This window comes from Chaetura pelagica, unplaced genomic scaffold, assembly GCF_000747805.2.
Source record: "Chaetura pelagica isolate M959 unplaced genomic scaffold, ChaPel_1.0 scaffold20, whole genome shotgun sequence".
Lineage (NCBI taxonomy): Eukaryota > Metazoa > Chordata > Aves > Apodiformes > Apodidae > Chaetura > Chaetura pelagica.
The window spans coordinates 201,458-215,117 of NW_009951958.1; the positions used below are offsets into that span (position 1 = coordinate 201,458).

The window sequence follows — 13,660 nt, forward strand, 5'->3', positions numbered from 1 at the left end:
TGCACGTACCCTGAGGCCAAAAGGTCACTAACAGGATTCCAGGCACAGATGAACACTTCAGATTCGTGGCCACGTAGCACCACGGCCTTGTTGGGAGGGATTTCAACATCTCCATCTACTTCCATCATGTCTGTGTGATTATCTGCATTATGGGAAACAGTAGAGAGAGGTGGATTTTAATATTTTGGGACAATACACTATAACTACTGTACAGTTAATATTCTTCTGGAATGAGTGTAACAATTAATTCACAATTTACGTTGACAAACATTTGACAGAGAGAGCTGCAATGTTCCTTTATGTTTCAAGTTCCAGTTTACAAAGTACTATAAACAGATGGTGAGTTTCCAAAATGTGAGAAAGCTCTTAGCCCTTCTCACAGAATCTCAGAATGTTAGGGGTTGGAAAGGACCTCAAAAGATCATCTAGTCCAAACCCCATGCCAGAGCAGGATCCCCCACAGTAGGTCACAAAGGCATGTCTCCAGAGAAGGAAACTCCACAATGTCTCTGGGCAGCCTGTAACCTCAACAGCCAAATGGACTTAAATTTGAAACTTCAAAACTGAGGCCAGAAGTGGTTTGCTATGGTTTTAGTTTGGGTTTTTTTAGTTGTTTCCCCGCCCATTATTAAAAAAAAACAAAACACTGATGTTAAAACTACTCACATTTTTCGGGGAATGATACTACACAGTACAACATGTTAGTCTTCCATGTGCTTTAAAAACACTTTTTTGACACATCCATTTTCAAAAAAAGCTCTTTTCACCAACAGTAAACAGGTTATAAATCTACATCTCAGAAACTTCATTTACAAAATGGTTTTAATTAATCTAACAACATTTGGAGAGACAGTAAATTGGTAACAGAGCTTTTCAAACTGCATTGGCAGTTATTGTGGAATTGTGACAATCCATGGCTTTTTGTGGGGAAGTGATGTTGCATCCATATTGTTCTGTATAACATAGCAGGGTCAATTCAACTGAAAAAACATTTTTCTTGCCAGCTACCATCAATAATTTTGTATTATAAAAGACAAATTCACATTGAGTGTAAATGCAGAATGTAAAAAATGCTGAACAGTTCACCTGGTTTGCATTCATTCACTGTGGGCAAACAAACCATTTCACATCTATTGCTTGATTTAACATTAAGTGTTTCTGCCACTGTTTGCATATGCAGGAAAACAACAAAAAAAAAAGCTATAAGAACATGAATATTTTAAAGAGCACCATATAAAACATTGCTTCAATTCAAGAGAATTGATGCCAGTATAATTCGGGGCACCGGCCAGCAGGGGTTGCTGATACATCACATTTAGCGGTGGCCGAGGGCTGAACCTTGTAGATCCAGTTCATGGTTAACAAGCACATATTCTTTGGAGATTTTTAAAATACAGAGCATATTTGTTTAAGGCAAATATTATATTTCCAAGTTTTTTTAATATATGTTAAAATGAAAAAAACAAACCAAAAACAACCTAGTAAAATCCAGCTGTAAAACGTCAAACGTGCACGGCTGGATAGGAACATTTTGGTGATGGGAAAGGAGCAGTTTGGGCAGTGAGACTGGTCAATGGATACTGAGAATTAAACAATTCAGAAATTTGCATTTCCTCCTGAAATTCCAAATATCAAACTGGGGACAAAGGTGAGACACCACCTGTTCTCTGCAAGCTGAAGGGTTACTGGTGCCTCTACACATGTACCTCACAGCCTACTAGCTCGTGGCACGATAATGACAAGGCAGTTGCTGTGACGCTGGCACAGGTTCAGGTCATTTCTGTCTCAGCTTACTTGCTATAGTGTGTGCTCCGTTCTCTTCTCCATTTGCAGTATTTTCCCCATTTTTCGCTGATCCCTGTTGGTTGGTGGTGGCTGCAGCTGCAGCAGCTGCTGCCTGCTGTTGTGCAAGTTTGTCTCTGTAGGCCTGTTGTCTTGTCTGTACCACATCAGGCATTACTGCATCTATCAGTGAGAGAGACTCTATCGGCCTACCGTCAAACAAGGTACCATCCTAAATTGCAGCAGAGGGAAAGAACAAAAAAAGACAACACCAAGTACAAATTAACATTATGGGCAAAAATTCCAAGGAAAACTAAAGCAAAAGTTTTTATTTACTATATATAATATATATAATGTAATAGAACAGCTTACAGATGGTGCTGGAAGTGATATCTCATCATAGTCATGGTTGGGATTTTAGTCTAAAGTTAAGTAGCCACCATAACTATAGAAAAAAAGCCACTGCAGGCCTCTGGCAGAGCTTCTGGAATCTAAAGTTACATGCTTTGTGTTTGCTAAATCATCTGCTAAAGCAAAAAATTATGTAAGCTATCTATGAATATAATTTCAAACATGAGTGGCTGCAAAAAAATCTAATGGTTTGTTTGAAAAGCTGCAAACATTGCACGCTGGGTCACTGGCTTGTGAAGTTACTCGATCTTATTAAGACTAATATTTTCCATAAACTTATTATCTGGAGAGTTGACTAGTTTTCTTCCTTTTTTAAACAGTGCTGGCATACTTCCCAACAACAAGGAAAAATTTTATCCTGAAATGGACAAGACCCAGTTAAAAATACCCATAAACATATGCTAGGGCTTTGTAAGGATCTATTTTTAGGAGCTAGAAGGATTCCTTGAGATAAATATAGGGTCTCCTTCTTCTATTCTAATCACTTGCTTTATTTTTCTGAAGCTTCCTAAGGGAAAGGGTTTGCTTCAGAGGGACTATGAAAACTACACATACACAGAAGACATAAGGGAGATGGGAAAGAGAACAGAATTAGTGAAAAAACTCTGTCTCCTTCTGCAATAGAACTGACACACACAAAGGCTGCTAGCCTTCCAGGCATACATGAGAATGGAAATCGTGGGGACCTGCAGCATCAGGAAGGAAGACACACAGTTTTCTGGGCTGCTGAAATAACCATTTAAACATCAAATTTAATAGATCCTGCTCAAGATGAATTAGCCAGCACAAGCAAAAAGCTAACTGGCATATACCTTTATCCTTCCTGCCACTAATTGAAACCCTCTCTCTATTTGGAAACCTTGCCCTTGGGCTCTCATTACTTCATTATAACGACACATCACCCAAATGAGAGCTGCACAGCACTCTCCCACTTCCCTAGTGCAGGTCTACAAAAGCAAAAATTAAGAGGTTACTTGTCTCAATCATTATTTTATTGCACTTGTCTGGATTTACTACAATATTATATTAGGGTAAAAACTCTACAGACAACGGACCTTTAAGCAATGAGCCAGAACACCATGCCTGGTGTTGTGTGGCTGCACTGGGCAGAACCCCTACCCAGTTATGTCACTCCATTCTGGTTCCACCACTGGAGTCATGGTGAACACCAGCAGTAAGGAATCTGAAGTAAAAGTAAATAAATAGGATACAAGAAAGTTAAGAATAAACACTAACATTCAAACTTACTGCAAGGACAATGCTCCTGTAGCCAAAGCCTCCTTACCTCATTAATACTGACTTCTGCCTCTACATACTGCAGACCTTTCTGGATGATGGAAATCAAAGCAGCTGGTGGCACCAGAGCACCATTTATATTAGACTGGCTGATATGGCTCTCTATACCAAAGGTAAATGCTGAATGGGAAAACCCTAAAGAGAAAGCAAAACCATCAGTATTTATTTACAGATAGACAATGCCACTTGCCAGACACGGCAGCATCTTCTTTTTACAAATCTAAGCAAGTTACACAAAGCTTTAGCAATCCTTATGAACTAAAAGAACCTCATCAAAACACTTTTGTTGTTTCTGTCATATGGTTCTAGCTTAAATGCACAAAAGACAAAAAAATATTTATAAACATAACATATATTAATATTGGTATCACAGGCAAAACATTTGTGCATAAGTAAATATAAAAATATGCAATAGTCTTTAAATATATTTATATTTTCTAGAGATATATGTCCTGTACATATTTTATTAAATACTGTATATCTCCAAGACACTAAGACTCACTTGTTATTTTTACTCATTGATTTCTTACCCATGAAAGTGAAATGGATCTATACATAGCAACAGTGCTATCAGAACTGCATGTTTTGGCACTTAGAACTACATCCGTATCATGCACTGATTGAGAAGCAAGTACATTATGGTGCAGCACTGGTCCTTGCTTGCTATTCATCTGATTGTTCTGAAAAGGCAAATTTCACCTGGAGAAATATAGTTGTTTCAGCAAATTAAGTTTACTGTCACATAATTTTTTCTTAAACTACTGGGCTGTTTTTTTTGTTTGTTTAATTCTTTTGGATTTTTGTTTTGTTTTTCTTTGTTGTTCATTTGTTTTTTGGGGTCTTGTTAGTTTGTTTGTTTTTTTGGTTGGTATGTTGTTTTTTTTACTTTTTGTCAGGTAACTAGGAAGCTGCCTGCAAACTTTCAGATAAAGCAATTTTATAAGTTTGGCTTCTGTGACAAAAGCAATCTGCAACTGTAAGTTACTCCTTCTGTAACTTGACTGCCATCTGAAAACTCCAAATGGCTAAATCTGATTAAGTTACAGAAGGTAACTTGGCAGGAATTCATTCTCTTGTTGAGAAGAAACACCAAGAAGCAGCTCTGACAGAAGCACATGCCTACTGGCAAAATAATTAACTGAGTCTGACTTTGCTAAAGACAGTTGCAGATGAATAGCAAGTACATGATGTATTGTTTAACAACCAGAACTGTAAAAACTCACCTGACTCTTGCAAGTATCTATATACCAGGAAGTTAACCTCATCACTGCTTATACTCATCTTTATTCCCAGTTAAACCATGAGGTCACAACAAAGGACACAACCCTGAAAATAAATAAATAGGTCAATTGAGTATGTTTAGTATTTGATATGTATATCCCAACAAATGCTGTATTTATAAATTAAGTAGTTCCCTGGCAGCATAGACAGTGGTTTTATTTTATAATGCAAATAAGCCGACTGTAGTCATTAAAAAGTCATTTGTCTCACCACAACATAAAGGTTGGTAAATTAAATATTGAAGGGCCGGATTCTCGAATTATGCACCTTGGTATGGACTGAGGAACTATGCTGCTTAATACCAGAATTAAAAAGGCCCAAATTCACAGTTTAAAAAAATAAAAATAAAATCAAGTGAATTTCATCTAATGAACATGATTGCTACGGAACATATTTTCAAAACGTGGATTTCTCGCTTCTTGGCTCACAAAGACCAAAAACTTAGTTTCATGTTGGTATCCAGACAAGTTCTCACTTTTACTTTCTAATTTACTTCAATTTTCAGGTACTCCTGCTCTAGCAAAAAAGGTACAATATGGGCTATAACACTGTATCTGTTCAATAAAAGCCCAGCTATTTCCACCAAAAAGCAGAAGACATCTCAGCCATACAGTTACGCTTTGCAAAAGGAATTCTTTAAATTAGAGACAAACTTTAAACAGAACATTTTTAGTACCATTTCTCTAGGCTTTCAATTAATGCTTTTAAAATATTGATGTATACATACACAATTTTCCCTTGGTTTTATGAATGGCAAATATTTAGCAAGACAACACATCAGACTACACATAATGTTTATGACACATTTTGAAATTATGAAGCAACAAGAATCTTTAAAACACAAAGCTTGAGGCAGAATACAGTATTTTTTTCTAACTTTAGGCCTCATTTCTGAGAACATTCTCATGACTTCTGAATGCTTGAAAATCCTAATCTTTCCATGACATCTAGTAAACAAGTATAAATACCACTTTCTAGAACAGAAATAGGTTCATCCACCATGGAAGAGATTCTTAGCACCCGTCCTGCACTTCTCATCAGCAAATCTTCAAGATTTTTACCCAGCTGCCTACCACCATGATTGCCTTCTATGGAACTAGGGTCTGAGAAAGTGACTTTCCTACTGTTATTTGACAAAGTTTGACCTGGATCCAACATTAAAAAAAGGATCAGAGAATGGGTGTTCACGTGCTTTTCAGAACAGAAAATTCTCGCCATTAATGACCAGCTGCATGGTCAGGCTGCTCACCTTTGTTGCTCCAAGTGGGAAAGCAGTGCTCACAGGTGTAAGCAACAACTACAAGATTACCATCCCCATTGTAAAGCTGCCAAAACGACAAAATGTTTACACAGTCTTTCTAAGCAACTTTTCCTAACAAGGTTTCCCAAGGAAATGGGGTAAAATGACCACACTCTCTTTCTTACCACCAAGATTTTGAGTTTTACCATTCAACTGCACCCCAACTTGACAGCAGGAAGCTTTCCAAGATGGGGCTCTCCTACAAGTTCCATAGTGTTGTAGAGGAAAGACTCAACCAAGCTCCTCAAGAAGAGGAGAGGCTGCAGGATGAACCCAGACAAAAAAAAAGGAGTGTGTTTGCCCAAACTACACGTGAACCCTGGTGAATCAATAAGCACATGGACACCCCCAAACACACCCCAGACACATGGCCAACCACACTGCCCACTTGGTTTGAACAGAGCACAAGGATCATGACAAAATCCGAGCTGTGGAAGGAGGGCTCAACCCAGCTGTGGCCAGTGGGACGCAAGTGGGGGAGCTGGGGTTGCACACAATGCTGGACGAGTCCATGGAAAACCAGATCTCGTGCTCATGCAGAAGCTCGAGCATACCGTGCTGCCAAAGAGGGGAGGATGTTTTTAGGTCCTTAAAGAAATATGCAAAGCTACTTAAACCCTTCTCATTTCTAAAGAAAGAAATAACTGCTCCAGTACAGTAACTTCTAGCTAGTGCAACACAACTTGTAAAGGTACACTGATAGTAACCCTGCCCCGAGCCAAGTGTACCTGCCAACTGACAATAGACAATATTGAGCTCTGTGTGAAATGAATGTCATTTTTAAGCATTTAATGCATTAGCAACCAATGCTGCCACATACAGGATCAAACACTAATTTTATTCAGCTCTTTTGTTGTCATACCTAGTGCAAATCATCTTTATTTCAGACTGTGTTACAGAGAAGTTCTGTAGGAAGAGGAACAATATTCTCCTTAAGAAGAAAAGCAAAGTAAATTTAAAAGGACTTGTAAAGAAGCCTCTACATCACACAAATAATTTGTTTCATGAGTTTGTTACTGATTTTAAAAATCTTGCTGCTGCATCATCCAAAGAGGTAGATCAAAAAGCAGAAATCAGAAGAAAGTGCTATTTGCTACACAGAGAAGACCTTCATTATTAATATAAAGAGGGTTCTCCACTCAAAGCTGAATTGTGGAGATGCCACATAAATTCACCTGTTATGTAGGCTGGATAGCTAAAGAAAAAAAGCAACCATTTGGCTTGTCCGTCAAAAGTGTTATTCACTCTGCCCATGTCAAAGGAGTATCATTTTTCAAAGCTGGTTCAAACTGTGTGTCCACAAGCTGCTTTGGTAAGGCAAGGAGGAGGACAGCCCTGCCTGGCCATCAGAAGGTGGCAGTGCAACACCAGCTTCCGCGCTGTAACAGCCAGAAAAACACAGAAATATGTGCAGTACATACACGGGTTGTCTGATGAGGACACAAAACTGAAAAATATGCAAATTACCTGTTTTGTTTTTTTTTAACCTAGATATTCCTTTATCCATTTTTTCGGTGCTTGTTTAATTTTTATGAAATCTCACTTCTGTGTTTACCCCCACAACAGGACCAGTCACTCAGCCAGTGCCCTGGAGACAACCAGTGCTCAGTTCTGGCTCAGCTAAGGGAAGCAAGGAATTGTGAGAAGAACAAGCAACACCAAACCACCCTCCTTCCTGTCCCAAACACAAGCTACCAAATTAAAAAGAAAATACAGCAGCAGTACAGAGAGGAGAGGATGTAATAATTCTTTCCCTTTGACAAATCTTTATATCTAGGTTTGCCCCTGGCTGCCCACCCTTAAAACTAGGGACAAAGCCAGACCTGCCCCCAGCAAAGGGCTCTGCAGTGTGGTTACCTCCAGCCTGGGGAGTAGACTTTGCAGCCAGCTGAGGAGGCAGCTCAGAGTTGTGGGAACCCCACTGTACGTGATGTGAGCAAGGGGATGATGGCAAAAAGGAGCAGAGGTGGGATGGAGAGGGGAGCCACTGACCCCAGAGCCAGCAGCCATGATGCTCTCAGTGCTCAACACACATGGCCACCTCCTTGCTTCATGCTGAAGTGACAACTTGGCAAGGATGGCTGCCAAGGAAAAACAATAATGGGAAAGAAAATAAACCTGGTAACCTATGAACCACATGAACTCCATGTTCCCTCATGCCCCAACAAGGTCCCAGAGCTTGTCTGGGAGGTGATGGTGAAGGTTTCTTAGCTTCAAGTAAATGGAAACTTAACACAGAGGAGGAAAGGCTGAAAAGAAGAAAATTTGAGGAGGAAAAAATAAATGGACCCAGGCATACACACACATACCACACATAGTAGCAGATCTACTTCATTAATGCTAGTTTATTTCCCCCAAATCTTCTATTTTCATGTGCAATTGACTACCTGTTTTGGACACTCAACAGAATAATATTGTTCTTTATTTTAGATAAAGCAATTAAATAACAGTAAAGACACAAAGAATGATCGAAAAAGAAGCAGAAATGAGAAATAATTCCTACCAGTCTTAGATTTCCAGCCTAATTTGCAAAGAGACCATTGAAAATGTTTAAAGATATTTGCACCTCTAAGTCTCAAATCCATTCTGAAAATGTAGCAAGAACCTTGAGGCCCAGTTTTCTGGCCCTTAGAAAAATCCCAGGTTTTCCTCAAAACATTCTGTGCATTTACAGGAAATACAACAGAGTATAGGGCACTTAGGCTTCTTTTTAGTGCCAAGTGAGATTTTAAAGGAAACCTCCTGTTTGCCCCTATGTTTGCTTTGCACCTTGGAGCAGTTGTAGTGACTGTGAAGTAGGTTCCTTACAGGTAAAACTAGAAAAAACAACAACAAAAAAATACGGGTAGATATGATGCACATGAGGGCTTACTCACCACACCCAAACTGCTCATGGGCTTTCAGTCCCTGGGACCACACCAGGACAGACATCTACCTCTTAAAACCAAGTCCACTTCAACATCACAGAATCACAGAATGTCAGGGTTTGGAAAGGACCTCTGGAGATCATTGAGTCCAATCCCCCTGCCAGAGCAGGACCAAGTCCAGGGCAGGTCACTCAGAAATGTATCCAGATAGTTCTTTAAAGTCTCCAAAGAAGAAGACTCCACAAGTCCTCTGGGGATCCATGCTTCTCAGCCCACAAACAGCCCTGCCACACTCAGCAACACTGTAGTGCCAACAAACCTGTATTACAGTGTGTGTAACACATCACCTTGACATCCTCTGATCATCCCAAACCAACAGCCACAGGTGCTGGTCACCAGCAGGATTCTCTTTCTGGAGGATGAGCCTGAGGTTTATAGTTCCACTGTTCAGTTAGAATCAGCACAGTAGAAAAATATCACAGGTAATTTTTAATGCCACTATAGAAAGTCCCTGAACTCCCAAAATTTATCAGGTGTAAAACATAACAGCCATAGAAGTCCACGGTCTATACAGATGTTGGCCCCAAGATCTAGATGTTCCAGAGGTCACGAACAGACAAGATAACACTGCTCATTCCAACTCTGACTCCATGTCAGAAATCACACCCAAAATCTTTCGGAAACTGCTTTTTTCAAAGAAAATTAGGTTTCTTGTCCCCAAGGCAACATACCAACTCCAGCAGCAAGAATGTGCCTGCATTTCTGCAACCTGCCTACTGTAACTCAGACACAGCAGTACACGGGGTCTCACGTGTGTTTCTCCACCTCTTTGATACCATTCACACACTTTCATACTTTGGGTAAAATTTACGATTAAAATTCATTTTAATGAGATCAATTCTACTATCACGAACACGGGATCTGCAGGCTCATGGGTGCCCAACAGTACAAATCTCATTGCATTTCTGACAAATTATTACTCTACTCTGCATGTTCATGCTCGTTTTGTACTCTTCTTCCAGGTTCATGCCAAATGTTAGAGAACAGATGCTGCGTGATATGGCTCCTGGCCTAATAGGTGTTTTTTGTTGTTTTGGGGTTGGTTTTTTTGTCCTCAAACAAATGTGAACTGGCAGACAAAGTTTATACATGAGATTAGCACTTTGTATCTCTTAATCATGGTTTTATAATGTATAGTAGATTTACTACAGTTAGATTTATTATATCATCAAACAACAGCCTAAGAAAGCAATATTTCTGTAGTTTTAGGTGGGCTCTAACACATCCTAATTAGGTGGGATAACAGAAAAACCTGTCAGGCTGCTGGGGAATAATAATTCCCCAAAACATACCCATCATTATTTTGATACCAAATATGATAAGTTAAAGGCAACAGCTAATGCTCTGGGAAGCTCTGAAAAATGTTTAATGTTTATATTTGAACAGACTGCTACATTTATCCACAAAAAACAGAAGTCTGGCTACAGAAACAATAAATCTCCTACAACAGAAATATTGTCACCAGTCCTTACATGTTTTCCCCTTTCACAAGAATTTCAGATAAATATTTTGCCAGCATGTGTGCACATAGACAGTGATACCACTTTTTTTTAATTGCTGCTTACAAATCTTCCTTTCTTTAATAACCATTGTGGTTAATAAACAAAAGTGAATTACATGAACCAAACTGGGAATGCAGAGCTTTTTAATTCCACCCATAACACCAGAAGGTGTGTACAAGCCCTTTGGAAAGTATTAGTACAAGTCTGTTTTACATCTGTGTTGTCTCACCTAAAAATAAAGTCCTGTGTGTGATACATAAATTCCCTTCATTACAATTTGCAGCTAACCCTGTGAATCTCTGGGGCTGGCAAACATACCTGCTGAAATCGACAGCTAAGTGACTGCTGTCACTGTGGCTCAGGGGACAGGCAATATCCCACAGCCCAGGGAAGTGCCAATACATTAAATTCCACCTCTTGTCCGACTGCATCCAAATTGACTAAACCTGTGAGACACCAATGCCACCAAGTCTGACCTACTAACTCAGAGGTGCTGATCCAACCACTCAGACCAGGCAAATTCCCAGACCTGTGAGGTGTCAGCAGGACTTCATTCAGATACCAAAGCTGCCACGTGAGTAATTTGCAGAACTTGAGTTTTAGTTCAGGGCTCCACAAAAAGCTGTTGCTGGTGGCCACTCTTCTAAAAGCATTCTGCAAAGGCTCTTTCCCAAGACATGGTGGGTTTACCCCAAATGGTTGCTCAACTCTGTACGACTACATCCAAAGAAGATTTATGTATAGGCCTTTAGGAGGGCTTATAAGAGAAAACTCATAAAATAAGTTAGTGCATCCTCTATGTTAAGCATGCAGTGTGTGACCCATGTCATACATTGCTTTGCATAAGAATTTCTCAGACACCAGTTTTAATCAAAATGAGTATTTTCCCATACTTTAAAAGGAAGGGTAAAAAAGTTGAATCTAAACACTCCTAATTTGCTTATTCACATCTTCATTTAAGAGACAGGGTGCAATATTGTATCAAGAACAATAAAAATGAGCCCTTATTAAAGTTCTCCTACTACCTGACAATCTGCAATTAGGAATTCTTTCTAACCTAAATTTAAAGGAAAACATTCTTTAAATTAATGCATAAGCTTTATTGCAATATATTTTAAAAATGAAAGTTAACTTATTTTAAGCATTTTTACCTGTCTCTAAATTGCTATTATTTAAATGCATCTTTTTTAATTTTAAGATTCAATGATCTATGTCACTTATGAACTTGCATTTTAAAATTCTGTAATTTTACCTAATTAATCTTCTTACTGATACCCCATATGATCAACCTTTGCTAGTTTTCCTTCTAGCAATTTTAAACAAGAGATGTCTCATATTCCTCCTTTGACTCTGCTGCTTTGTTTTTAATCTCAAGAATATTGCTTCATTTCCAAACACTAAATAATTCTCCTTTCCTCATCCGAGTTGTTTTCCTTAGCTCAGGCGATAAATATTTGTATTCCGTACTTCATTCAGCTTTAGTGACCTAATTTATGGCAACAGTCTCTGTCTTTCCACGCCAATTTGGGAGTATGAAGCATACAAGATGACAAAGCCAGTTTGAAATTTTCTGAAGAAACAGAATTACAACCATGAAAGGAAAAAAAAAAAAAAGCCAAAATACAAAAAACCCCTCTAAAACCACCCAAAATCTTAGCTAAAAATAAGTTACTGCCTATTTATCTGAATATGCTCAGTCCCCAGGAACACCAAGCACAGCCCTGAGTACTATTACAAAATAAGCTGCAGATGAAGCCCATTTGTTGCTTTTGCCTACAGCAAAGTAGTATTTAATTACTGAACTATGAATCTCCTCCCCAAAGTCATATGCTGCATGACCCAGGAGGCTGGGATTCCGGATGTTACAGCAGGGACAGGTGACAATATATTCAGTATCGTATTTCCAGGGCTATGGCCACAAAGCTGCAACTCCTACACTTTCTAGAGTTCAAAATACTTCCTCCTGGACAGCTACAGGGTGTCTGTAGTGATTCTTGGCAGCCATATTTTGTAAATCCCTAGACAGACTAAAGAAACAGGGATATTTCTGGTACTGACACTTTGTTCAACTCTCTTTAGGTTCTTAAACCTCTTTTTTTTCTTTGCAACAGTGCACAAAATTACACACAAAATTACATGTCTGGAGGAGATCTTTCTCCTTATTTCCTGTATCAGAATAGATAAAAATATTGTATATTAGTATTTTAAAGACTTCATAACTGCTTGGAGAGCAATGAAAATGGATCTCTCTCTCCAGGTTCAACTTTTCCGCATGATAATTACAACCTTGTTGAACTGGAGGTAGTTCTGATACATCTTTCTTCAGGAAAGATGTAATTCCTTCAAAACTTAAAAGCCATATCCAGCTGCTCAGAGCATGCACCCATATACCAGTAAAACCACTGGCAGAAAATCCTTCCTCAAACCAGACTGCTTCATGAAAGACATCTCTCCCTGACTACCCCCGAGATCCCAGTTTCAAACATCCCGTCTCGCTTCCCTGAAGGCAGCCAGGGGGGGAGCTTTTAATCCTAGAGCTTAAGTCCATCGACACAGGCAAACCAGGATTAAGTTAAAACTGTCCGGAAGTAGGAGTTAAAAAGTTAAATTACTGTCCTCTTTCAATACTGAAATATTTTTCAGAGCATAGCAGGAAATAGAAGCAAACCTTATGAAATTCTCCTTGATCAGACACCTAATCCACACCAAAGGCATTTTTTTCAGAACAGAGGAATTGGCAGCTTTACGAGATGACCTGTGAGGCTTGACTGTTCTATCTGTGCACAAGCTGGGCAGATGCCTATGGCAGCAAAACTGGAAATGCAGCATTTCTGATTAGAAAGAGTTAGCTTCTAGATCAATCTGTGATAGCACATTTACCTGGGGAAGCAGTAGTATGGATTTGGCCAGCATGGGTTACTTCAGAAGATGACCTGCCAAATCCACCTTCAAAGAGCTGTACGTTAATCTGTATCTGCTCTGTAGCAGAGAGGGAAGTACCAGACAAATGCTTGTCATCACTTCAGGAAGAGCTACTTGTCCTCAATAAGGGAAAATCTTCCTATTGGACAGGCCGTCATTGGAACAGTGAAAATGTCAAGCGAGCTGTAGAGCTTCCATTCTTAGGCCATTAGAACCAAGTCCCTTTAGACAGAATTACA

General features: G+C 39.2%; 1 protein-coding gene across 1 annotated transcript in view; it reads right to left on the reverse strand.

The window, feature by feature from the left end:
* TBL1XR1 (transducin (beta)-like 1 X-linked receptor 1) overlaps positions 1 to 13,660 on the reverse strand; it is a 60,761-nt gene that overhangs the window by 11,576 nt on the left and 35,525 nt on the right. The window contains exons 2-5 of the mRNA XM_009999180.1: positions 4,713 to 4,815; positions 3,479 to 3,624; positions 1,795 to 2,014; positions 10 to 142 (exon numbers count right to left, since the gene is read on the reverse strand). Coding sequence (XP_009997482.1) covers positions 10 to 142; positions 1,795 to 2,014; positions 3,479 to 3,624; positions 4,713 to 4,770 — 557 coding nt within the window. The 5' untranslated portion in view covers positions 4,771 to 4,815. The remainder of the gene's footprint in view (positions 1 to 9; positions 143 to 1,794; positions 2,015 to 3,478; positions 3,625 to 4,712; positions 4,816 to 13,660) is intronic.